Source organism: Ixodes scapularis, unplaced genomic scaffold (genome assembly GCF_016920785.2).
Source record: "Ixodes scapularis isolate PalLabHiFi unplaced genomic scaffold, ASM1692078v2 PGA_scaffold5__190_contigs__length_132052651, whole genome shotgun sequence".
NCBI classification, from domain to species: Eukaryota; Metazoa; Arthropoda; class Arachnida; order Ixodida; family Ixodidae; genus Ixodes; species Ixodes scapularis.
The window spans coordinates 126,180,935-126,206,747 of NW_024609880.1; the positions used below are offsets into that span (position 1 = coordinate 126,180,935).

Genomic DNA, 25,813 nt, shown 5'->3' on the forward strand with positions numbered 1-25,813 from the left:
CACCCAAATGCCTTAATCCAGCACTGATCGCGAGGCTAAGGGCTCTCCTCGCTGGTTCTTGCCCGCAGTGGAAACAACCGCAAACAATGGCCTTGTTCGTGAGTCTGCCGTTTTTCTCATTTAAGTTCGTCGGCTATACGCACACGTGTACGCACTGGACAAGAAAAAAAAAATGCGTCGGAGGTGTGGCTTTCTCGCAGCTGCGATTCTCGAAACAATGCTGGCGCCGCGATCAACGTGAAATGGCTGTGCCGTGTTTTCAAGAGTATTGACACAAACGAGAAATCCCCGACGTTCCTCACGCATTCCATGGAGCGCGCATCATGTCACGCTTGGCGTAGACGCGGAGGGTTCGTTGTTCGTTCTGCCAGCACGTGGAATAGTTTGTTTTTCGCTGCTTTCAGCGATACTATTTTTTTTTTTTTGCCTCGTCTGACCACGGGTGCCTCCGCGCTCTCTGGAATCGCCTGCGCCATTAAGCGGGTTTCACATGCAGCGATTTTGGCCCTAGAGCGGCGCGATTGCTGCCGTCGCGGCGCTCTGGCCGCGACGGCCAGAGCGCCGCGCGGCCAGTCGTGACACAAGACACGTGTCACGACAGGGTGCTGACCCGCCGTCATTCACTTGCAAGGGCCGCTCATTTGAGTTCTGCGCCGCCATTTGCTTCCAAGGGCCGCTCGAGAGTCGAGACACAGGTCTCGTGCACTGGCGCACTTGGCGCTACTTGCAGACAAACGGCAACACACCGAGGGGCTTTATGTCCCTGGCCACCTCGGCATTCACTGCCGAGACTGTGGTTGGCGCGGAGTGGCGACCCGCTAATACGAGAGATTTTTGAGGCTGTAAAGGTCGGTTGATTAGGTGTTTCTACCTGTCAAATTTCTCAATTATCGTGAAGACAGCGTGCATATGCTTTCTTCTGGTCTACGGTTCGTTGTCATTTGAAAAAAGAAGACGGTCTACAGTGTTTTGCTATGTGAACGTGAACGTGCAGACGGCCATCGTGAAGACGCACTGAACTTTGGGTGATCCGGACCGCTTGGCGGTTCTCCCGTGCACATGTTGTAAAAATAAAAATAAATATTACCACAACAAGTGTGCGTGAGTTAATAATAAAAATAATAATCTTTATTTCCAGACATCCATGTGTCTGAGGGGCTGTGGCAAAAAAATACAAAAGAAAATTCGGCACAGTCACTTAAGACTGCTTACGCGTGGGAATGCGAAAGCATTCCCTTTGATGAAATGTTTTCGATTTCTTTTTTCGACATGCGTTACAGTTATTTCTGCTGATTCGGTGTGTGACGCGCGGGAGGCAGCGCGCTTTTTTTATACATTCCTGATGTGGCGCCACCTTCTCCCCATTGGCTGCGCCGTCTCGTGCCCAATGACGCACGCAATAGGCACACTTTAGTCAGCCAGGACCGTGAAGCGACCGTGGCGTCGACAATAAAAAAATTAAAAAAATAAAATAAAAGCCGCCGTGGCGTCAGGGGACCGTGCCCGTCTCGCACCCCGGGAGGCCCAAGTTCGATTCCCATCCAGACCGAAATGTGACAGAGTTTCTTTCTAAAGCCATTCATTTACTTAGTTTAGAGGAACCTTCGTGAAAAATGTGACGTCGATCCGAGCATTTCTAACGAACGTACGCTAGAGGTTCAACTGGAACTAGTGTGCTGTTGCAAATCGAAACAGACGGCAATCAGTCAGAAATTGACTTCCGGTAATTTATGTTTATGAAAAAAAGCGAGTGCATTTTCTCACTGCGCTTGATTATAAGAGCAAATATCATGAATGATACCTACGTACAAGATAGATTGGAACATTTTGAGTCGCACAGACGAAATATTTGGTCCGTTACGACGTTTTTATTTCGAATTCATGGGATTAAAACAGGTGCTAAGACGGCTTCGTACATCTATTCATGTACACTGTCGGGCACTGCTTGCACGAACATGGCGTCGGCGTTTCCCAGCATGGGGGATATGGGGATATAGATGCCAAACGAACGAAGAACTGGAAGACCAAGGGAGACGTCAAGAACTACATGGTAACACTAGATCCGTAACTCCTTGTGCATGCAGATGATCAAACTAAATGGAAGGCCACGTAATTTAGTCCGATTTGCAACAAATAAGCGCTGCTTTATTCTCTCTGCTCATGAATATGTGCGAAGATGCCTGTTCGGCGTTCAAAACATCACCTGCACTCACGAAATCTTTGAAAATAAGGATGGCCGAAGAACAGGCGCCCGACAAAAGCTGCCCGGCCTAGGTGATAATAAAAAACTACACCTTCCATAGCCCACGTACTTTATTCTTTACGCTTTAAATGTCTTTAACCAATTGTAAAGACGCACGACGGGGCCATTTTTATGTAGTGGCAAGACGAGCATATCTGAAATATAGAAGCGCCACCGGGATGCTGAAGAACCTTGGACACACTCTACGTTCCTTTCGATTTGCTTAGAATCGTCGCTTATTTTTACGTACCGGGTATGGAACAGAGGTTTGGGCCTGAAACATCGCGGAGTTTAACGTTGTTCACTGGCGAATAAAAAGGCTGTAACTAAAGAAATTCAACTTTTGCAGTGTTAATGAAGATATATATACTATTCGGTACGACCCAAGTAACAAAGGTGATTCATGTCACTTTTCCGTGGAAGAGACAAAATGTATGCGCGTTTTCCCATAGGAATGCACAGGAGCACCGGAACAGTAGACTGGTTGCTGTCTGCTTCGTGTTGCCTCCCGGAAGTCCCATAGGCACTAGGGTCAGTTGAACTCTTAGCGTACATTATAATAGCTCTATGCCTTCAAGCAGTGGCCAAAGTGGCAACAGTTTCCCATGGTGCTTGAGGCCAAATCAGACGCGCGAACCCGTTGATCACTGTCATAGTTGCCGCACTTGCCAGTTCGACAGGCTGCGAGCTAACGAGCGGTGCTTTCAACACAAACAAAAAAACAAAAAAAAAAAACTTTTTTTTTTTTTAGGGGAGGGGGGGGGGGGGGGAGGAAGGGCGGATTATCGAATTATCGTTGGCGCTGAGTCCCTCCAGTGCTATCCGTGTACTGAGAACCAAACAAGCACTCGAGAAGAAAATCAAGGCATAATACAAAATACAGCACCAGTCGTCGTGAAAGCATCTGATAAGTGGTTCGAACATAACATCGCTCTCACGGTCTCACCTACTCCTTTTTGCCCTGTTTCTATACAATCTCTACTTCCCCAGTTGTTTTTCCTTTTGATATAAATGAAAACTTATACCTTTTTATTCCAGTATGTTGTGTAACTACTGAGAGAACAATGATGAGCCACCGCGCCGCGTCCAAAATGAAGCAATCATCCTGTTCCATTATGGCGCGCGCGATTTTAACTAAGCGGGCATCCACACATTCCGCGTGTCATGTGACATTTACATGCTGCGCAGTGGCGCCCCTGAACGTGGTTCTCGCTGCGAATAGAAGCATTAGAATGGCAATCTGGGCTAGTTGGTTCATGATAACTTTCAGGGCGCCGAAAATACACAAGGACAAGATACAAGAAAGGAGACGTGAACAAGGCGCACTCGCAACTAGCGTTTAAGGAAACAACCACTCTCTTTTATACTCATGGCAAACAACACAGTCATACTACACAGTTATACTACGTCCGGTGTAGCCCCCTTCTTAGAAAAGTGTGCTCTTTTGCCGATAGTGACACAGACGTGTCACTAATGCAGTCCTTGCCTTTTTCTTTTATTTCGAAGGCCTCGTGCAGCTCCCTCGATATCCGATCGGCGTATCTGGCCAAAAACCTTGTGTCACTAAGAATAGAAGCAGTACAGTCCAGAACATGGTGTAAATTTCGCACAAATAGTTCACTGTTCCTTTCTATTTGTGCGCAATTTTAACCATGTTCAATCATTACCAACTCGTCCAACTAACCACCTTATAGAGTCCAGAAGTTTTTGTGCAATCTTAAGTTGGTTTGCTTTGTAGTTTATTTTTTTCTTTGTGTGTTGCTGTGGGGTCTGTTCTATCATCAAAAAAACGGGAATTTTAGCCGTGTCTGTTTGTGTATACAAGGAGGGTGATAAAATAAAATCATTTGCCGAGTTAAAGACGTTGACTATCTCTGTTTATTTTCTCCACTGTCAAAACCTTTCTCTCCTTGTGTCCCAGCATCGGGACAGAAGGAGGCAGTTCGAAGAGCAGTTCTCGGCGCCCCGGGTTGTACTGGTCGGACTGCTGCAGTCTGGCAACGTCGAGGTTCTCCCGGGCTTTTGAAGTTGATAGTAAAACGATTTTGCAGGTCGTCTGCGAACTTTGTGTACTTGCGGTCCTGTGCCCTGGGCTCTGTTGAACGCAGAGTGTTAGGGACAGGAAAAGCAAGCTCTCTGCCAAAATTGAGCTGGGCAAGGGTGAACCCAGTTGACCGGTTAACCGTGGTGCGGGTGGCTAAGTCCATTTCTGGGAGTTTCACATTACAGTCTTTGTGGCGCTCAGTATGAGCAACAAGCGTCATCTTAAGGTTTCGATTTATTCTTTCGATTAAATTTGCCTGTGGATGATACGGCGAAGTTTGTTTATGTTGAATTCCCAGAACCGCGCATGCATTGACGAACAATTTGCTTGTAAAATATGACGCATTATCTGAAATTAGGCTTGCGGGAAACTTAAACGTGCAAAAACTTGAAGCAGACAGTCCCGTATTTTTCGCGAGTCCAACTTTCATAAAGGAAACAGCTCTACCCATTTGGTCAAATGGTCTGTTACTACGAACAAGTACTGGTTTCCGCGTGAGCTACTTGGAAATCGACTCATGACAACATAGCAGCAGATCTGCCAAGGGTTCTTGCTCACGATCGGTTGCATGAGACGTGGGGTTGATGACCCTGTGGTTTCGCTTTCTGGCATGACGGGCAACTACGCGCATACCTCACTAAAAGCTGCCGCATGCCGGGTCACGTCGGAATCTGGGACAACTTATCGTAAGTTTCGCTCACACTGCTGTGTCCGGCTAGGGCAGAGCTGTGCATGCATCTGATGAGGTGCTTACGTAACTTCCGAGGTATCACTGTTCGAAACGCAAAACTGCTCAGGTCATCATCAGCCTGAAGGATGTACCGCAACAGGAGTCTGCCACTGCTCAGTAAGTAGGAGTCGAACTGTTCATCACCCTTGGTGTTGAACGGGCTGGTCGTTACGCTGCAGTCACACTGTAGTTACGCTGTGCGGAATTGAAGGCCTGACTTGTGAAAGCAACCGACCGAAGTATATCGTTATGTTCCTGCAGTAGAACACCTCTGACGCCACAATCGCTTGCATCTGTCTATAAAACAAATGGTTGCTTTAGGTCGGGAACGTGCAGGCACGCGTTTTCTGTCACTGCCTTTGATAAAGCTATGAATGCGCTTGGTTGGTGTTCGCTTCAACACCATTTGACGCCTTTTCTAAGAAGGTGATTAAGCGGTTGAGAAATCTTGGGGCAGTAAGGAATGAAATCCCTATAGAATGCAATCATTCTGAGATATCGCTATAAACGTTTTACGTCATGGGGGAACGGGTACTCAGCCAGTGCGCGCAATTCTTCGCTGGGACGGAGCGTGCCGCTATTGACAACAAATCACAGGAGGTTAATTTTGGGCTCAGCCAATTGAACTTTCCCCGAGTTGATTGTTAAGCTGCGTACCGGATCCGCCCAAGCACGATAGTCAAGCGTTCGAGAACCCTCCAATGCACGCGAGAAACAACAACCTCATTCATGTATGCCATCGCGAATGCGTACTTTGCGTTTCCGAGCACAACGTTCATCATACGCTGAAAGCTCGCTTTCCAGTTGGACAAGCCAAATGGTAGGTGGGTGAACTCGTACAGTCCTCTGTGGCAAACGAAAGCGGCTTTGTGCAGGTCTAATGGATGCATCTCGATCTGGAGGAATCCATGTCTGCAGTCTAACGTGGTGAGCACCGTCGCGTTATCGAGCGCGTACATTATAGAGGAAATGCTGGGAAAAAGGTGACACTTCGTTAAGTACTGACACTGTCACTTCGTTATGTCTTCTGTAATCTACGCAGGGTCTGGCAGTTTTCGAAGCGAGAACGACAGGAAACGCACAAGGTCTCTTTGACTCACGTACTGCACCGGTGTCAAGCATCTGCTGAAGGGCTGCGTCTAGAGGTTCTCTTTTGTGCACGCTGATCGGGTGTGAATTGCTCTTCCAAGGCGGTGCGTTACCGGTTTCAATCAGATGCAGCAGGATGTCTGCCTTTCCTGGTCGCTTCATGAACATCGGAGAGAACGGCCGCAAGACGTCCTCCAGCTGTTCCTTTTGGAGGTCATTGCCCGAACACTTATGCAGGGTATCGGAGATTTCGAATAGTAGGGCAGCTGCAGGCGTTGTGAAGTGGGCTGGGAGGGTTGGGCCAGTGATGCAGTTCTCTCGTATGGTGAACGGAGTCCGGTCCGCCTGGTTTCCCAGACGATAGCCGCCACTAGGGGAGTCGAGCGTCATGCCTACGCCTGCAAAAAAATCTCGACCCAAGATCACGGGTTTCTTCTCATTAAAGGAAAAAAAAAAGCCTTATCGCTTCGCCCGCCAATTTTGTTGGACAGGAGGCTACAGCTGCAGACATGTGTCTGCAGAACGAAAGGTTATTTTTTTATTTCTGCATAGTTCATAGGCAGCGTCTCTTACAAGCGAGACAGCAGCCCCGGTATTCAGAAGCGCGGCAAAAGGAAAACCGAGCAAAGTGATCGGCATGCGTGGCTCGATCATTTCGATGTTAGGCTGAATCCGACATACTGATGGTACAAGTGACGCTGCGTGCGTGATAACTGCAATAATACTTAAAAAAAAAAACAAAAAAAAAAAAACAGGCGAGCTGGTGATGATTCATTGTAATAAAAACCTGAGACTCAGGAACACAAAAGGGAACGAACACAACTCAACGTCTCAAACACTGCTGAAAGTCTATTTGTAAGACACTCGTTTAAAAAGGCCAGCCCTTCGTGCCCCACCCGACATCCACAGTACCGAAGGTCAAGTCGCTTCCTCCTATCCGGTCCACGTCAGCAGTCCTCCTTGCACACACATACATGCACAACGCTCGGCGCCGCAGCGTTCATGAGAAAGTCCGCGCAGTTGACTCATCACTTGCCACTGCCTCAACCGCAAATCCCCCATTTCCGCGCAACGCTTCCTTGCCCTCCCACCGTCGAATCGTACACAAGCACACCCCTCGGATATCCCCCTCCCCCCCTTTACAGCTGCCGACGTAAACACAAACCTCGAGGACACATGTGGAAGCCCACCCGGAAAGCCAAAATGCGCCGCAAAGTAATATCAAAGCCTTAAAGTTTGTACCGCTATCACCCGACCTCCCCAAAAACCTACCCCCCCCCCTCCCCTTTGTTTTGTCTCTTTCCGATGCTTTCAAGAAGAATCAAAAACAACCCCCAAACAAAACAGATCGATTTTACATATCCTTTCGGCTGGATCTCACTCGTCATGGAGACAGAAACTCCATTTACGATAAAGACCAGGTTAGGTTGTCTAAAGAAACAGAAGGATTGCTTATGCAGTCCCCAATACTCCCTATTCTAATGGTCTCCCTCAATATTCTTTTAGTCCCATCTTTTTCACTGTAAACAAATTCTGTTCTGGCCCACTCAGTGTTGCACCCATTGCACTCCTCAACATGTCTGGCTTTTTCTGAATTTTGAGCCCTCAAACCCACTTCCCTTTTGTACTCTAATAACCGGTCGTTTACACATCTTCCTGTATGACCAACGCAAGTAAAACCACACGTCAACGGTATGCCGTGAACCACTCCCTCCCGACACTTGACATCGTGATCCCGGCTGTGATAGTGGACATCGGCGGCTCCTCAAGGGGGTACATCGGTGCCAGCCGTAATAGTTTCCCGATTGGGTTGCCACGTAACCACCCGGATTTTCAAAGCCCTTAGGCGCGAGGGTTTACCGGATTTTCACAAACCCTCCGCTCACTTCCAGCTCTTCCGCATTTATTTCGTTCTGTCTCGGGTTTGAAGTTGGGAACTCTCTTTGGAAGTGGCCGCTCTGTCCACAGATGTGGTATTGGTCCGAATACCTGTTTGAGTCGCCTGCACCAGGGCGCTCTTAGGACATCCTTCCAGTGGCCCCGCATTAAACCAAAACTGGAGCGCCTCCGGCTGCTTTGACTGGGCATTCTGTGTCCGTCCCGTGGAGGTCCTGGCGCCGAGATGGCCTCGGGGCTCTGCCAAGCACATGCGGGTTCGAGAGAGTTTGCGGCCAAAGGCGGTGAAAGATATCTTCTGAGGGAGGAAGGAAGATTTCCTCTGTGCTGCGGGCATGCTGGCCTAGCTCTTCAATGGTGTCAAAAGCGCGGCCGTGTAGGTTCACGTGGTACTTGGGTACTTTGAAACATTCTTTGAAGGTTCCCATGACCGTGCTTCTGCACTAGTATTTTGAATCGCAATGTCTATGCTGCACAAAATCAGAAAGTCGTCCACGTACCTAAAGATGGCTTGGATCCCGGCATCATTCCGGGCAGATTGGATGTACCTACCACACACCGCCAAGGATAGGTGCCATAGATGTGGCGCCACCCGAGAACAAATGCAGATCACACCTTTTGGACGGAGTCTTGACCCGCATACGAAATCACCGTCGCCATCAAATAGGCACCGGGTAGTTGTAAGAAGGCGTCTACCTTCATCCCTGCTGCGTTTTGAAATGGCGTTATGCCAGCTTCCTCAGTGGTTTGTCGCAGAATTGCCATGAGACTGGGGTGTGGTATTGAATAATACATATATTGGATGTCGATGGAAACTCCAGATATACGACCTGTGATCCATGTTCTTCAAGATACGTAATGAGTTCTGAGCTGCAAATCCTGTATGGATCATAACAGTACACCTGGGACAGGTGCCTTGCAAGAAAATTTGACACATGACGAAGGTTGACACATGAAAAGTTGACACAGACGATGACACGAAACGGTACATCTATCTTACGTTTTTGCCGAGGAGAAAACGTCAAGGTGTCCCCCCATTCTGGCTTTCACTTTTGTGCCCAGGCTGGTTTGGGTATGAGCATCTAGCATCCGCTTAACGGCGAGCTTAGTTGTTAGGCTCCCTTTCAGATCAAATTGGGCGAAATGTTTTGCTACGGCACCAGTATCTTTCTCTACTTCTCTACATAGGTCCCGGCACCGAGTACTACGAAACCTTCTTTTTTATCTCAAACACAAAGCCGGAGACCCTCTCTTCGTAGCTAATGTACAGTGCAGCCGAAGCCCATGCCTGGACGTGCCAGGCAACTTTGGCTTACGTAGCATTCGATGCCTTCGGAGATAATCAGTGATTTCTGCTCTTCGTGAGCACGGTACGCAATGGTCCGAACAAGGGCAGCCATGTCAAAGGCCCTCAGCTGTGGTGGTACAACATACCTAGGTACCTGCTCGAAACTGGATGTGGTCCTTTCTTAGAGCTGGGCGTCACCAAGGGTCTGAAGCGGCCACCTTTTGACGTGTTCCTTATTTCTAGGTGTCAGATGTTGTTTCAGTGCAGAAAGAAACCAGAATTTCCATACGCTCTCTGTGAAATATCTTGTAATCGCCCGTTGGTTCATGAAGACGCTGTGGTTAGAGCATTTATCACGCAGGAAGTCAGTGAGAAAATGTTGTTGGCGCCATATTTCTGACCCGAGGATCTTTGTCACTCGCATGGCGTGTCCTTGTGATGGTGCAATAGCCCTAAAAAACTGCCGGACATCGTCGAGAATTATCTTCTTGTCTATGCTGCGTGAAAGCATTCTGGCTCGGCATGTGGTACTAGTCATTAGAAGGCCGAGAGTCTGTAGATAAAAAAACCACAGACTCTCGGATCAACAGGGATCACGTGACCAAGGTGTTCACGTGATCCCTGTTGTCAACGTGTCTACTTCCTGACGACGTGCAAAAAAGACGTCCCGCTTGGGCCAATCGGAGTTTGCAAGAAGCTTATTTCTGCGATCTTCACCTGCCATTTTTGACGTGTGTCCTCTGCTGTTCTAGAGTTCCCGGGTTGGTGTGCATAGTTAACGTTCGTGCACTCAACTGGGCGAGTGTGTGCGTGGACGTAGACTGCTCCAAAGATAGGCCTAACAAGCCGGTGAGGAGCGCCTGCTCGTCACCGGATCTACCATTCGACGGCTATCGTTTTTCCGGCTTAGTACCATCGCTTTCGCCATCTAAGAAGCTTCTCTGCTTCGCTCCTACTTGACCCTGAAAATGTATTCTTCACGGTTTGTGCGTTATCGGTGGCTGTATGATTATCATGGAGATATTTTTGGTTGTGACAGTGACCGTAAAAGTATAAACCACCGACAAGGAAGCGAAAATGCTGTGTAGAGACGATACGATTACCACGGAGACGCGCAAGCGCAAAGTGGGGCAGTCTATACGGAGAAGAATGAACATGGCTGCTGGGAATCTATGGCGACGCTGTTTTATAGACCTGCGCGAATAATTACTGTGTGCACAGTTCCTTCTTAGTAAGAGAGACATCCCTTGGAATGTTTTGAAACAATATTTGAGAGCAATATTGGTGTGAAAGCAGCACCATATTTGTAACATCGTTTACGGGCGAGGTGGTCACTGACCAACCGACTTCGTTCAAATTATCAGTATAAAAGACGCATTGGTAGCCATTGGGAGCAGCGAGGATGATGTGCGTGTGTGGGTCTTCTGTGTTCAAATTCCTTGTCTGTATCAAATGTGTAATTCATGTCGTAGCTTTTTTAGAGTGAGGTATTTTACTGGATAGATCATTTGCCTCTTACAGTTGTCACTTGAGGACTTGCATATTTCTCTCCCGCAGCAGAGGCTGCGGCACAGAAAATTTTGACTTTAGCCAATCTACTCGTTTTCCAAACTACTCCAATGTAGTCGGAATGTATCATCGTATCGTCGTATCAGCCAAGGGGTGCCGGACGTAGACGACCAGCAGGTTCCTGTTTTGTAATCGTGCAAAGCCCTTTGCGCTTCCGTAGTGTCTCTTCGGCATCGAGCGCCAAGTTCGCAAGTGCCATGGGGAAACCTGGTTACACCGGACATGCCCATTAGGATACCTACCTTCCAGTGGCTGTACGGGTGGGATGTATTGCCTACCAAAGACAGACTCCGGTAACTTCCGACTGATGTTCCAATTGTGCTTTCTCAAAAAGCAGTGAAAATGTACCAATAATCTGTGAAGTCGTGCGAACATTCAGAAGTCTGGGAGCAATAGTTTTTGGAGTACGGCTAAGAAAACTATTTCTCATTGACACGAGAATTATTTTCGGAATACACCATCTCATCCTACGTCCAAGCGCAGTGGATTCTACGAGTCATTGGAGCCAATCAAAGGCCGCGTGAGCGTCACGTGACCTTGAAGACGGGACGCAGTGACGCGCGGAGACATTATCACGTGCTATGATCACAGAGCGGGATTGGCTAGGATGGCTTATTTTGTCCGCTGCGTCTGGACGTATGGTGAAACAGAGTATAGTACTAATGATATGGTTTGTGCGGGAGAAAATCACGCTAACCTCGAGAGAGAGCCCTGGACTCTAGGGGAACGAGAGATCCTCCACTGGTGGTACACTCGGTATATTAGTCTGTGAAGATAAAGTCAAACTGTCCACAATTGCAGTGTTACGATAATTGGAGCATCGTGACAGAGAGAGTACGTCTGCCACTGCGTGTGCGACTGGCCGCTATGTTTAGCGGTTTTAAATGCAACAAAGTGCGGCCTGAGTGCTGAACGTTCGTTGCAGACAACCTTACACTATGCAAATAATTATTTTCAAAAATAATCTTTGACTGAAATTTTATGACCCTGGTATCACGCTGAAGGGCTCCGCCAAAACTAAGCGGGCAAAGAGCGTCTGTGATGTCTATCCCCTCGCTTCACGTCTGCGTGGCACTGCTGCTATCATCTGCGGCGCAGAGCCGACGCACAACATATTGATGACGTCACGAGTGATCTTTGCTGGTTTAGATTCAATCTAACGCCGTATAGACGTTTTCGTTTTCCTGTCGTTTTCAGTCGCGTGGGTTCCGTATCTGCTTTGCAGGACGAATAAATGATATAACGTTTCAACCTGGAACACGCGATAAAATATAGGTGAGCAAAACAAGAATGTGTGACAATCACGCATTTTTCGTAAACACCCTTTTGCGTGGGGAAATCCGTACGATGTTTTACCGCACACCAGAAGTGATGACATTCAAGATGGCTGCGTCCTTGTGGAAAAGGCGTAAACAAGAGTGAGCCTTTTTAACCCCGTAGCGCTGGCCACGAATGGTTTTATTGAAATTTCACGCCACGGTTAGACTGTAATGGGGTCGAGCGTCGATTCTCCGATATTGAGCCGAAAAAAATTACGTTTTCAGATTTTTTAGTTATTGAGCTCACGAATTAGCTCGCCTCTTTTCTACCGGCCCCCATGGCCACCGAAATGACTCCAGGGCTAATAAAACCCTAACGCAAGTTCCGCTTTCTTTAAAATCTTGGATCCCCTCAAAAATTCTCTATGGGCCGAGAAATCAAGAGATAGAGGAGGAGATGAGAGCGCACGGGGGTCGTCGGAATGACGAGCAGAAGCTCTAATCTGGTCACTTGGCGAAAACATCGGCGAGGAATTCGGCTGCCCTGATTGGCCGGTAACGCGTTTGACCCTGACGCCCGCCAATCCCTGTGGTCGAATCCTCCGCCGACATTTTAGCCAAGTGTCTAGATTAGAGCCCCCTGTTGGATTGATTAGTGGGTAGACGCCAGACTAGCTGCCTTTATCTTTACTCACAGTTCGAACGCGTTCGATTGCCAAACGCCGGCGTCCAGCGTTCCGCCTTTGCATTGGAACGCGATCGGATAGTGAGCAGAGGCCCCAAAGCAGCTAGCTTGGCGGTATACTCACTAATCAATCCAGTCAGAGCTCGGGAATCCTGACGTCACTCCGTCGCCAGGCGCTCTCGTTTCCTCCTCTCTCAGTTTGTTTGTTTATTTTGAGTGCCCAAAAACAGCCAAAGCCTATACATTGGTGCACTTGTTAGTAACATTTCAGATAGTATATAAACACAAACAAGAAAAGTCTGGTCGCCTCACACACCTGTAAAGGAAAAACACAGGAATTGAATAGTTGCAAAGCATGAACATTATTTCAATACATGAAGCAAGCACTTCCTAAAATGAGGTTGGTTAGGGTTAAAAATGTCAATGCCATCTGATTCCAGATGATTGAAGTAGTTTTGCAGTCGGCCCGTGGGTGACGTGAAATCGCTGTAATTGACATGGAAAGTGCGACTAGAACGAACATTTCTACCGGGTATATGATAGTTAATAGATGTGACCAGAGAGCTAATATCGTGATTAGAATGTATGCATTTAAACAAGAATAAAAGGTCGCGCGAGCATCGACTTGATGCAAGGTTAGTGATTTGCAATTTTCTAAGCACTTCGTTGTAATCATATAGATCGTGTGATGGGGATCTAAAATGATAAGTTCTGGCAAATCTTTTCTGTACGCGTTCCACATTATTGGAAGCTGTAGCACTAAGGCTGTTCCAAATCACAGTGCAGAAGTCATGTTTTGGAAGAACTATGATTCGGTAAAGTACGTAGAAAAGGTAAACACTTGAAAAACACTTACTAAATCTTGAAATTGCACCGAGAAGACGAAAACAAGAGCTCACAACGTATGTCGCGTGCGAGTTAAAGTTGAGTTTGGAGTCTAGCATCACTCCCAGATCTTTCACAATCGTGACCGAGTAATCGACGAATTTTCTAAGTAGTACAGAAAGTGAGTTGGATTAGTCTTACGCGTGAAAGATATTACATTTGTTTTTCCAATGTTAAGATCAAGCCCGTTATCTTTACACCATAGACAGATGGCTTTGATATCTTCCTGCAGTAGAGCACAATCATTTAATGACGAAATATTTTTATAGATCTTGAGGTCATCAGCGAACTGCAAGAGGCTCGAATGGCGAATAATGTCTTGGACATCTTTAACAAATATATTAAAAAGAAGAGGTCCCAGATTGGAACCCTGGGGTACACCAGATGGCACAGGAAAAAAACAAGACCTAACATTTGCGTAGCCGACACAGTTTTCTCTTGCAGAAAGATAACTTTCAAACCAAGAACAGTACTCGTCGCTGAGACCAGAAACAGAAAGTTTGTGTAACAGTAACTTGTGGTTTACACGATCAAATGCCTTCTACAATAAAAAAACACTGCGACAACTTGCTCTCGAGAACAGGCTCTGGGGGCAACATCATTTAAAAAACACGCAAGATTTGTTTCAACAGACCTGCCGCTCAAAAAACCATGTTGAACTTCGGGTATTAAGCGCTTAAAACAGTGTGTTAGATGCTTATGAATGATTTTTTTCGAATACCTTCGAAAATGCGGAAAGCAATGATATCGGTCTATGGTTTGTGATATTCGTTGAGGTGCCTGATTTAGGAAGAGGGATTACCAAGCCCTTTTTCCAGGCGGTCGGAAAGATAGACTGCTTCAGCGACATAGAAAATATGTGGTGTAGAATGGGAGCCAGTATGTCGACACACCCCTTAACTATAAAATTCGGCATGCCATCAAGGCCACAAGATTTTTTAGATGGTAGCTGATGAATTGCCCAAACAACGTCGGCAAGGTCAATTGTCGGAGGAGGAAAATGGTTATGAGTAGTTAGTAAAATCTCTGTGTTTTCGACACTGACTGATGAATAGGTGGACAGGAAAAACTTTGTGAATTGATTGCATATCTTATCAGGATCAGAAGAATATGCTCCGTCAATCATAAGTGAAGCAGGACTCGACCTCTCTCGAGTATGCTTTTTAACCAATCGCCGAAAATCCTGGGGACGCTTGGCAGCGCATAGTGCAATTAGCGGAGAATGCGACGAAAAGCGTCGCGGTGGTCGGCCTTCCTCGATTGGCCAAACGCTTGCTATGACGTCTTGAGAAGGAAGAATTCTATTTCCCCTGATGTACATAAGAGAGATGTCAGACGATCACCTTCGACGGTGTTGATTCAAAGACGCGGAGATTTCAAGCTTCAACCGTGTTTTTTAATTGCACCATCAAAATCGTCGCTGGTAATCGATAACTCTGGTCGTGATGTCACAAGTAGGAAACATAAGGGGGATCCACCGAAACATATCTTCGCCAGTAGCGAACGGCTGTATAAGTAGAAAGAGAGCGTCACGAGAGCGTATAGGAGCGCTGCGGAAGGTTTCAAGGATGGTATATGTGACTAAGCAGATACCGAGACCACTCTACTTAAGCTGTACATAAGCGGTTACTATCAATGAACTAGCATTCAAGAGGTCGTGTTCTCCCGGCTCAGCTTAATTGACGGAACAGTTTTTTTGCGCGTTCTTTTTTCTCCCAGAAACTATGTTCTAGAAACTTTGGAAATGGTGACATCTTGTATTTTATAAAACAATCTTGTCGTATATTTTTACCACCCAACATTGATTTAGGGGGCATCATTTTCTGCCATCTCGAAGCGAGAATTGAAAATGGCCCAAAAGTAACTCCATTGGCTGTGACCATCAATAGATTTCAACGCCGACCACGAACGAATCGCCCTATTTGGGTATAAAAAAACAGAAAAAAAAACAGTCTATTAACTCTTCCACTGTACGGCCAAAGGGATACAAAAAAGATTCCGGCCAAAATGATACCATACAAAATTGTCCCGTAGAGAACTGCGCAGCGCGTCGACTGCATTGTGCTGCGTGACGTCGTGCCTCAAAGCGCCTCCCCATTGGCTCGTCGTGAGGGTCGTCGTAGCAACCGCTTGGCGCAAGCAATGTTAACGAGAGGCAAGTTGTTGCATTCACACTCCAACGCAACTGTGAGATCAAGTTCTTAGGCTTGGTCGGATTCAGCCTCCCTTCAACGCATCGTACAATTTCGTCATGTATGCGGATGTTGTCTCCAGTTCGCGATTCTACAGGCCTGCCATGAGTCCTGTTAGCGCTCTCGTGACGCGCACTCTATAATGGAAAGCACTCTCGTGTCTCACGCTCTGCTTTCATGCGCTCTCGAAGTGCTCTCCGATAGAAAACATGATTGGAATACAGTTACAAAACATTTTATAATCATTGCGTACGAATAAAAATGAAAGCCTTTTACAACTCCCTGTAACGCCGAATTAGAGCGCAGCGCTTGAGGAGGAGGAGGAGGGGAAGGTACGGAGTGGGGACTATGCGCCTCCTCTTCCCCTGCTCGCCCCCATTAAAAAAAAAAAAAATTCGCTAAATTCAGCTAAAAAAATTCCAGCTAAATTTAGCGGGGAAATTTTTCGGCTAGATTTAGCGGGGAAAAGATTTTACTAGATTTAGCGGGGAAATTTTTCCGCTAAATTTAGCGGGGAAAATTTCCGCCAAATCTAGCGGTGCAAATTTTCCCCTAGATTTAGCAGGAAAATTTCCAGCTAAATTTAGGGGGGAAATTTACCCATCATGTATCGCGCGGTTACGCCGACGCCGACGGTGACGGCGACGCCGCTCAAACCGGAAACGGTTGCCTAAGAGTTGCGCTCTATAGTAATATAGAAGAGAATGCGGCATGCATATTATTTATTTCCTGTGATCAAGCGATCGTAAAATGAAGCCCATAACAAAGATGTTTGTTAACCCCCGGTGTCCTTCATGTCTTACAGATTGTTTTGTTGAAGTTATAGTACGTCTCCAGTTCGTAGGTGACGAATACGAAAGAAAACTCGCAGCATCTGGGAATGAAGTCGGTCTCATTTTCATGTACCCAGAGTTCATAATCTAGAAAAGAAGGAGGTAAATATATTATTTGACAGTGTCATAAAGTCAAACCTTGTCGACGCTGCTTCGCCCATAGAACAATTGATGGATTTCAATTTTAAGAACGTCTAGTGTCGCGAATGCCGAGGAAACCGGGCAATGAAATGAAAAAAATTCACAATTATAGTGAAGTATTGTCGCTTATCGGGAACAATAACGACCCTTTCACAATAAACCAAATCAAACATGCAAAAAGATATACAAGTGCGCCGGACATGGCCTATAGTCAACAACAAAGAAAAAATAAATAGACATGGCCCAGTCAGTTGCGTCTCTGGCCCGCCAACAGCAGGGTCGTTGGTTCGAATCCCGCTTGCAGTTCGTCAAATTTCTTTAATGCGAATGATTTACAAATAAATTACTGTATAAAGTAAAATCATTTTAGTCATGCGGCGACCTTTAATTCCCTATATGTTTTTTAATTACTTTCGTTCCAAGCGTGACCTCATGTTTAACGTGAGTGTCGTGTGTTCTTTGAAATTCCCGTGCGAGGTGATGTTGCTGTTACGTCATGACCTTATCGACCAATCAGGATTTTCGTGTCTCTCCGGATTTTCTGGCACGCCACCGAGGCCGGCGCGACGCGAGCTTTTTAACGCTATCGCGTTAAAAACAACATTTGCAATGAGAGGTAGCACGCTTCGCTGATGGTACAACTACGACCGACAAAGACTAACACAAATCACCGATGACCGGAGCGGCCAAATCGCTACACGCGGCGATACCGTTGTTGAACGCGCTGACAACGAGAGTGCCGGGCATGCTCTATATGTTGCAAAGCGGGGCTGGCTGTCAGAAAGCAGCCCTTCTAATGGCACGTTTACACCTGAGAAGAAATCCGCTGCCGCGGGAGCGGATCCGCTCCCGGCGGCGGCGGCGACGAGCGGGTTGCGTTTACCTCTGTTTCCTTCGAGCAGTGGCGGCAGCGCCGGCTGCGGCAGCGGTTCCCGTAACGTCTCGTCAAATATGACGAGAAGGCGCGAGAGTTCCCGCCTCGGCTCTCTCTCTCCCGGCGTTGCTGCTCCCGGAAGAACGCGTACTCGTGACGTAGGCAGCGTCGCGCCGCGCAAGAATGGCATATCCGGTCAGCGAAACGCCTCGTTCGGCGGCAGAAATATATCCCGGACCTAAACGGCTCGCCGCCGCGTTTTCCGCCCAGCGTTTCGCCCCAGCGGCAAAAGCTGGGCGGATTCGCTGGCGGATCCGCAAGTGCAAACGTACCATAAAGCCCGCATTTTGAATGCAATCTTGTCCCTCATTTTTCCGCGCGGAGCGATGCGCCGACGTGTTTACGCAGGTAAGCCCCGTTTTTTTTTTCCTATTTTTTGCGCGAGTGTTGAGAGCAGTAGCGTTTCCTTTAACTCTGTTTTCCCCTGTTTTCCCCTAAACAGACACTAGACCCTCTTCGCAAGACTACCTTCTGTTGGCAGCTGTCCAATCTCTGCACAATGACGGAATAAAACCGTAACTTCACGGCACACTTTATGCGTTTAGTTTGATTAGAAGGCAAAAACACACCCAGATGAAAAGGTGATGAGGGCAATGACGTTGCACTTTCGTTGCCGTTTGATTCGTTCGTCGGCTCCTAAGCGCTCAGAACGCCCTCGTAAAAAAATATGAAACATAATAAACGGGCTCACGTACGCTACTACACTGGCGCATCACTCGCCCGAAAAGCGAGGGGAAAGATAGCTTTCGAAATGGATGCCTTAGGATGGACTACTCTTTGCCGGCCACCCCCGCTTTGAAACATGGAACGTGCGTGGCACTCGCGCTATCTGCGCGCTCGGGAACAATAGCGCCGCGTCTCCCAATTTTGCCGCTCCGGTTCTCGGTCACTTGTGCTAATTTTCTCTTGTTGCTGCTGTACCAACACAAACAGGCTGAGTTACTCTCTAGCGTGTGAAGAAAAAAAAAAAAACTTCAATGGTCTGGGTGGACTCAACACAAACGTCTTTTACATTGACTATATGTCAGAAGAAAACATTAGCTTTGATGTAGTGAACGTTCCAAAACAAAGGAAGACTCACCACCAGTGCAGGTGTAGTACAGTACATAGCAGCTGTTGTATTTGTCTGTGTACAAAACCTGGGTTTGCTCTCTGCGTCCTGTTCCTGTCAGTTGAAAGAGTTTCGTCAACAAGATTATAATTTAGTTGACTTCCTCAATTTACTCGTCGCTTGAACAAATCAACAGTCTAAATATTACACTTTTTTTACTTTATGAAAAGCACACACTTATGTATATTTTAACTGTACTGAAAGTATACATCGAATGCACTTTTAGTATACGTCGTACTTTAGTCATGCAATCCGTGCGTCGAACTTGCCTGGCAACAAATTATGGGCAGGAAATGCCTTGATATTTAATTCCAAAGCTTCTAAACAACTTTGAAAAAAAAAAAATAGAAATCTAGAAACAATATTTTCTAAAGAGTTGCGTAACATATTTTTACATATTTGAGCGTTTTGTTTCTTGTTTTCTGTTATCCCATCACACCGATCAAATCCCGGCACCTGACTCCTCACACGAATGCCAAGATACCACGCACGCCCACAGCAAGAGTGGCCGCTGCCTAAAACAACCTAGGCGGTACTCTCCTTAAGAAAGGGAGATGTGGTATGAAAGGACCTGCCACCTACTGAGCAGCACGCCTACCTGCTGGTGGTAGACGGCGAGATTAAAGATTCTCATACGTGGTATGAAAGGAGAGAGAGAGAGAGAGAAAATCGTTTTATTAAAATAATAATGAAATTCGGAGAGGGTTAGTCTAGCCGATTAGCTGAGCAGTACGCCTACTGAGCAGCACGCCTACCTGCTGGTGGTAGACGACGAGATTAAAGATTCTTATACGTGGCACTCTGGCCTGTGGTAGCATCTCGTTTTTTCTCCGCCAACCTAACATGGTGTCAGAAGTGGGATGACGGCCGGAAATCAAGAGCCGCCACCAGCACTGACTTCCGAGGCACCCAAGGAAGTGGCCCTGCGCTGGAAGAAATGGCAACCACCGCAGCGGGCACATCGTTCGTGATACAGCCGCCGGCGCCATTTTATTTCTCGTCTCCGAAGGAATGGCCGAAATGGAAGAAGCGCTTCCAAAGCTTCCACACTAGTCCGGCACTCAGCACAAAGCCCGAAGAACACCAAATCGACGGTCTCCTTTACATTATGGGGGACCAAGCCGAGGACATCTTCAGCACGTTCCAGCTAACCGAAGCTGAAGCCAAGAAGTTCGATACCACCATGGGCCACTTCGACGCGTATTTCATACCGCGAAGGAACGTCATCTTTGAGCGAGCTCGATTCAACTCCCGGGTCCAACCAGAAGTCGAGTCCATCGAATAGTTTGCCACGTCACTGCACGCCTTGTCCAAGTACTGCGACTACGGCCCAATGCAAGATCAGTTCGTACGAGATCGGCTAGTCATTGGCATCCGTGACAAAAAGCTCTCCGCAGAACTCCAGCTCGACGCCGACTGAACACTTCAAAAGGCCCTAGAGTCAGCGAGGCAAGTTGAAAACGTCCCTAAGCAGCAAGTCGAGCTGAACCAAGACATCAAAGCCGGCAGCAGTGTCAACAAGCTTGACACAAGGAGAACGTCCACTAGCCGCTTCCCTGGTCTAGCGCCAAATCACCAGGCAGACTAGAACACAAATAGTCTGGTTCGTCCAAGACGAACAGCCAGGAATATCCTTGGTGTGGACGAGCACGCCATCCCAGAAAGTCCTGTCCAGCTCGACACGAGACTTGTAAGAGTTGCCATAAGAAAGGTCATTTCTCCGGAGTCTGCCTTTCCAAGAAAGTCCGCTTCGTTGGACCATCTCAAGACGAGGATGACGAGGTTGGCTTTATTGGAGGAGTGGCACATCCTCAAGCTGACAGGTGGGAAGTGACGGTGACGCTTCAGAGGTAAACCGTAAAGTTTAAATTGGACACGGGCGCCGACGAAACAGTCATCTATCTCGCCCTCCATCCTCCGGAAGCTCTCCCCACGACCGCGCCTGGTAGCACCACCTCGTCAGCTTCACGGACCGGACGGAACCCTTTTGGCAACACAGGGGCCAGCTCGCCTCAACATCGCATACAGAGACAGCACTTCGGTGCAAGTCGTTTACATCTTGGAAGACCTCCGTGCGCCATTACAAATAAAGCCTGCTATACAAGCTTTGCAATTGGTATCGGTGGTCAACGAGATCAGTCCAAGCTCCCATATTCTTGACGGATCTAAATTCGACGCAAGAACAGAGTTCCCTGCGCTCTTCAAAGGGCTCGGCAAGCTCGCTGAAGCATACCACGTGCAACTCCAAGACGGCGCCAAACCGTTCGCACTAAGTTCTCCACGGCGAGTGCCGATCCCGCTTTACGAAAAGACGAAAGAACAGCTTCAAAGAATGGAGAGAATGGGAGTAATATCACCCGTCGAAGAGCCAACTCCTTGGTGTGTGCCGATGGTAGTTGTTCCAAAGCCAAGCGGTGCAGTGAGAATATGCGTTAATTTCACAGAACTCAATCGCTACGTACTCAGAGAATGTCACCCTATACCGTCCGTCGAACACACCTTAGGACTCCTTCAGAATGCAAAGTACTTCTCAAAACTCGATGCAAACTCCGGTTTTTGGAAAATTTTACTAAGCGGAGACAGCAAGCAGCTCACGACTTCATGTCGTCCTGGTGCACGATGTTGCATGAAGCATAGGACTACGAGTTGAGATACCGACGGGGACGGACACACCAAAACGCAGACGCTTTGAGCAGGCTGCCTCTACCTGCTCGTGTCGACGAGCCCTGCCCACCTGGCGATGTGCTAATGTTAGCCTGCTCGCCAATTCCACAACTCTATCCAGAACGCATTGCAGCGCTCACAGAACAAGATAAAGTTCTAACACTCGTCTACCAGGCCATATAATACGGCAGACCAGGAGAGCTAAACAAAGACGAGTGCAGGGCCTACAAAAGTATCGCCAACGAACTTTAGACGCTCAACGGTTGCTTGACCTGAGGTATAAGAGTGGTGATTCCCAGTACAGCGAGAGCTCAAATACTCGGCTTGCTTCACGCTCGACGCCGAGGCATAGTGACAATGAAGGAAGCTGCCCGAGGTTACGTTTGGTGGCCTGGAGTGGATAAAGACATCGAAGCCAAGGCAAGGGCGTGCAGCATTTGCCAAGAGCACCAACGGGCACCACCTAAGGCACAACCCATACATAAATGGTCTATGGACGTCTATGGAAAATTCTATGGTGAGCTATCACCTTCTATGACGCTCTATGGTCAGCCATAAGAAACCATAAAACAAGCTATAGCCACCTATAGGAAAATGTATGTCTTCAAAGCTTTAGAATCTCGACCATTCCGGTTTCTATACCTGGCTATAGAATAATTTATGACTACGCAGCTATAGACTCGCGACTATTCAATATTCTTTAGCTAGCTATAGAAATATGTATGTCCTTGATGCTATAGATTCGCGACTATTGAATGCGCTTTAGCCGGCTATAGAGAGATGTATGTCCCTAAATCTATAGAATCGCGACCATTGAATTTTCTTTAGCCCACTCTATAGCGTTTTATGTCACCAAAGCTATAGGCCTCTGACCTTTCAATGTTCTTTAGCCGGCTATAGAGTGGTGTATGTCCCTAAATCTATAGACCCGCGACCATCGAACTTTCTTTAGCCATCTCTATAGTGTTTTATGTGGGATACGGTCCATTCGTCACATGCGCACTCGTCACAGGACGATTGGTCACAGGACGATTCGTCACACAGGAACATTCGCCATAGGATGACCCGTCACACGGGCAACTGGTTTCACAATAGTTCGTGCCCAAGAAAATATATTGCTCTGTTTGGTTCCGTTTACAAAGGGGGTCACCTCTTATGTTAAATGGTAATAACCCGTGGAGAAGAAGATTATTATCGTCATTCTTTTCCAGCTCGCTTGCACCTTTGCAATGATTGCATTCTCATCTTAACTTAGCATGTCTTTCGCTTCTCAATGACAAAGACTTTGTAACAAACGTTTTAGCGTCTGGCTCGGTCCCGAACAGTGAATGTTGGTTCGGCCGGACAAAATGGGTCATCTCTTATCTTAGCATGTCGTTCGCTTCTCACGAGTGAAGAATTTGTAGCAAACGTTTTAGCTTCTGATTCCGCCCCCAACGGTGAATGTGTACTTTTTTTTTTTAAAACTCGAACTGCATTTGAAAGGATGGGGTTGATCGGAACAGATAGAAATGGAGCTTTGCACTTTCTTTCACGAGGAGTTCTCGTACACATGCAGCAGAAAAAATAATGATACTTGTTATTGAATTTGCCACAGAAGAGGTATATGCAAGGAAAAAGCAACAACTGATTTGGCTGCCAGTCGGATAATTGCTCGTTCAAGCCAACAAAGGCACGCGGGGGACCCAACTGAGATGAACCTGTTGAAGACTCATCACATGATGAAAAGAAAAGCGGTTGAGTGCCAAAAACTTTTCTATGTCGAGTATTGTAAGATTTGCTTTTCTAACCATTGGTTTATGTCAGAGTGGGAAGTTGTGAAACTCGTCATCACGGAATGTGGGCATTTGTGGAAATTTACATTTTACTATCGTCCCCTGCGCACTCGATGTGACCAGTTGCCCGCGTGACGAGTCATCCTATGACGAATGTTCCTATGTGACGAATCGTCCTGTAACCAATCGTCCTGTGACGAGTGCGCATGTGACGAATCGTCCTCATCCCGTTTTATGTCACCAAAGCTATAGGCCCCCGACCATTAAATCTGCTTTAGCCAACTATAGAGTGGTGTATGTCCCTAAAAATATAGAATCGCGACCATTGAATTTTTTTTAGTCGACTCAATAGTGTTCTATGTCACCGAAGCTGTAGCCTCCGACCCGGCTATAGAGGGATGTATGTCTCCAGAGCTATAGACTCGCGACCATCTAATTTTTTTAGTCGGCTCAATGGTTTGCTTAGGCTGTAGGCCGCGACCCTTTTTTTTTTTTTACTGCAGATGTAGGAAAGTGGAAGAGTCATTCATGCGCTCGATCGGGGCGAGAATTTTCTTCAGCCAGGTTAACGGGGCGTACATCGCCGCGGCTATACACCCGCGATCACAAAAGCGTCCTTAGCTGCCTATAGGACTATTGCAGTTTTGCCGGCTGCTTTCCCTGCGCATTGCCTTATTTCGGCGTTGACGTCATCTCAATCTTCCGTTTTTTAGCTCTAATTATCTGTCGTTTTCAGTGTATTTTGTAAGTATATGTATTTCGTATTGCGCCTTCTACTTTGTCCGTGTCCCTGCCATGTTTGTATTTCTTTCTGCCTGCTGTGTTAAATATATTAAATTTTTTTGTGTATATTTCGTCGTTCTCGACGCGGCGTCAACGAACATAAACCCGCTGCTTACGCCACTACAGAGGTGAACTTTACTCTTGTCACGACGGTTTATCGCGCTATAAAGCCGTCTATTGGACTCGTATAAAGTCTCGAGAGGGTGGTTTCGAATGCCGGTGCACATGTCATTGGTGTAGGCAGAGCAACGACGTAGCAATCGCGACGCGAGTGCTGACTGCGCCTCGATCTGACCGGCCGCGCTCGCTCTGTGGAAATGTAAGCTTGGGACTCTCGATCCCCGTTAGCTTACTGAAGATTCAAGACACTACTTGGTCGTCGCGAATCCTTTGCCCTTCGAATGGCTTCGAAGCCGTTCCAGCGCCCGGCGTATACCCTTCGCAGCGTCCTCCAACAACCGTTCGCACAGCATCGGAACCCTCCGTCTGCGAGCGCCGGCGGTTCGCCGTCGTGGGGATTATGTTCGCGGCAGTTCATGTTCGCGGTGTTTCATGTTCGCCGCAGGAGTTCATAAAATGCTCCCATTCAAGTCGCGACGATAAATCGTCGGCGCTCGCAGACTGCCAGTAGGCTCCAGAAAGGTTGCGATGCTGCGCGGGCGGTCGCTGACAGGCCCTGCTGCCTAGGTATACGCCGAGCACAGGAACGTTTTCGCCGGCGTTCGCAGGACAAAGATTCTCAACGACAAAGCAGCGCCCTGCATCATCAGCAAGTTAACGCTGCTCGAGAGTCCCACACTCACATTTTATCAGAGTGAGGCGTAGTCGTCTCTCACTTCGCGATTGCTGCGTCGTTGCTCTGACCAAACAGTTGACAGTTCTCTCGAGACTTCATGAGCGTTAAATCGACGCCTCTATAGCGCGATAGAGTGTCGTGACAACAAAAAAGCTTACCCCGGCAGGGGCGTAAGCAGCGGTGCAATGTCCGTCAACGCCCATGTCGAGAACGGTGAAATATACACAAATAACAGCCGAAAAAAAAATTAGTATCGTTAGGCACGCGCTAGCCTAGGTGCGTCCTATTATCTCTCTGTTCTGCGAATTCAACGAATCAGCAAGCGCTATGGCTAATTTTTCTTTTTTTTCTTCTTTAAATTATGAGACATTAAAGTCATTGGAGCTTCTTGGAGCACACATCCCCACCATGTGTCATCATGGTGCTCAGAGATTGTAATTGATGGCAGTGATATAGACTGAACTCACGGATGAAAAACGTATTACGGCACAAATTTCTTAAACCACGCAATCACAAAATGCCACAACGATGCAAAGATTCCCGAAATTGAAGTTTAAAAATGCGAACTTAACAGTGTACACATAATTCAAAAGTGCTTGGTAAAAAAAATAAATAAATATATATATATATATATATATATATATATATATATATATATATATATATATATATATATATATATATATATATATATATATATATATATATATTTTTTTTTTTTTTTTTACCAAGCACTTTGTTTCCGTGCGAAATGTCGCCGTGTTGTCTGAAGACAGGTGGCTTCGCTGCGTTTCCATAGGAGCTAAGCCTTTTTCTTTCTTTACTTTTTCCTCAGGTAAGTTTGCTCTTTGCAAATTTTACAAAAAAAATGGACCATCTGTGGGCAACGCTGCACAA

At 47.1% G+C, this 25,813-nt stretch overlaps 2 protein-coding genes and 1 pseudogene across 2 annotated transcripts in view; all 3 read right to left on the reverse strand.

The window, feature by feature from the left end:
• Positions 1–10,928, reverse strand: part of LOC115332830 — a 23,349-nt gene extending 12,421 nt beyond the window's left edge. Inside the window, exon 1 of the mRNA XM_042294336.1 lies at positions 10,809–10,928. Within this exon, the coding sequence (XP_042150270.1) occupies positions 10,809–10,928 (120 nt within the window). The remainder of the gene's footprint in view (positions 1–10,808) is intronic.
• A 2,186-nt stretch (positions 10,929–13,114) lies between these two features.
• LOC115332833 lies at positions 13,115–13,964 on the reverse strand (annotated as a pseudogene).
• Positions 13,965–16,671: 2,707 nt separating this feature from the next.
• Positions 16,672–25,813, reverse strand: part of LOC115332837 (male-specific histamine-binding salivary protein-like) — a 29,059-nt gene continuing 19,917 nt past the window's right edge. Inside the window, exons 4-5 of the mRNA XM_029995328.3 lie at positions 18,869–18,952; positions 16,672–16,799 (exon numbers count right to left, since the gene is read on the reverse strand). Of these exons, the coding sequence (XP_029851188.3) occupies positions 16,672–16,799; positions 18,869–18,952 (212 nt within the window). The remainder of the gene's footprint in view (positions 16,800–18,868; positions 18,953–25,813) is intronic.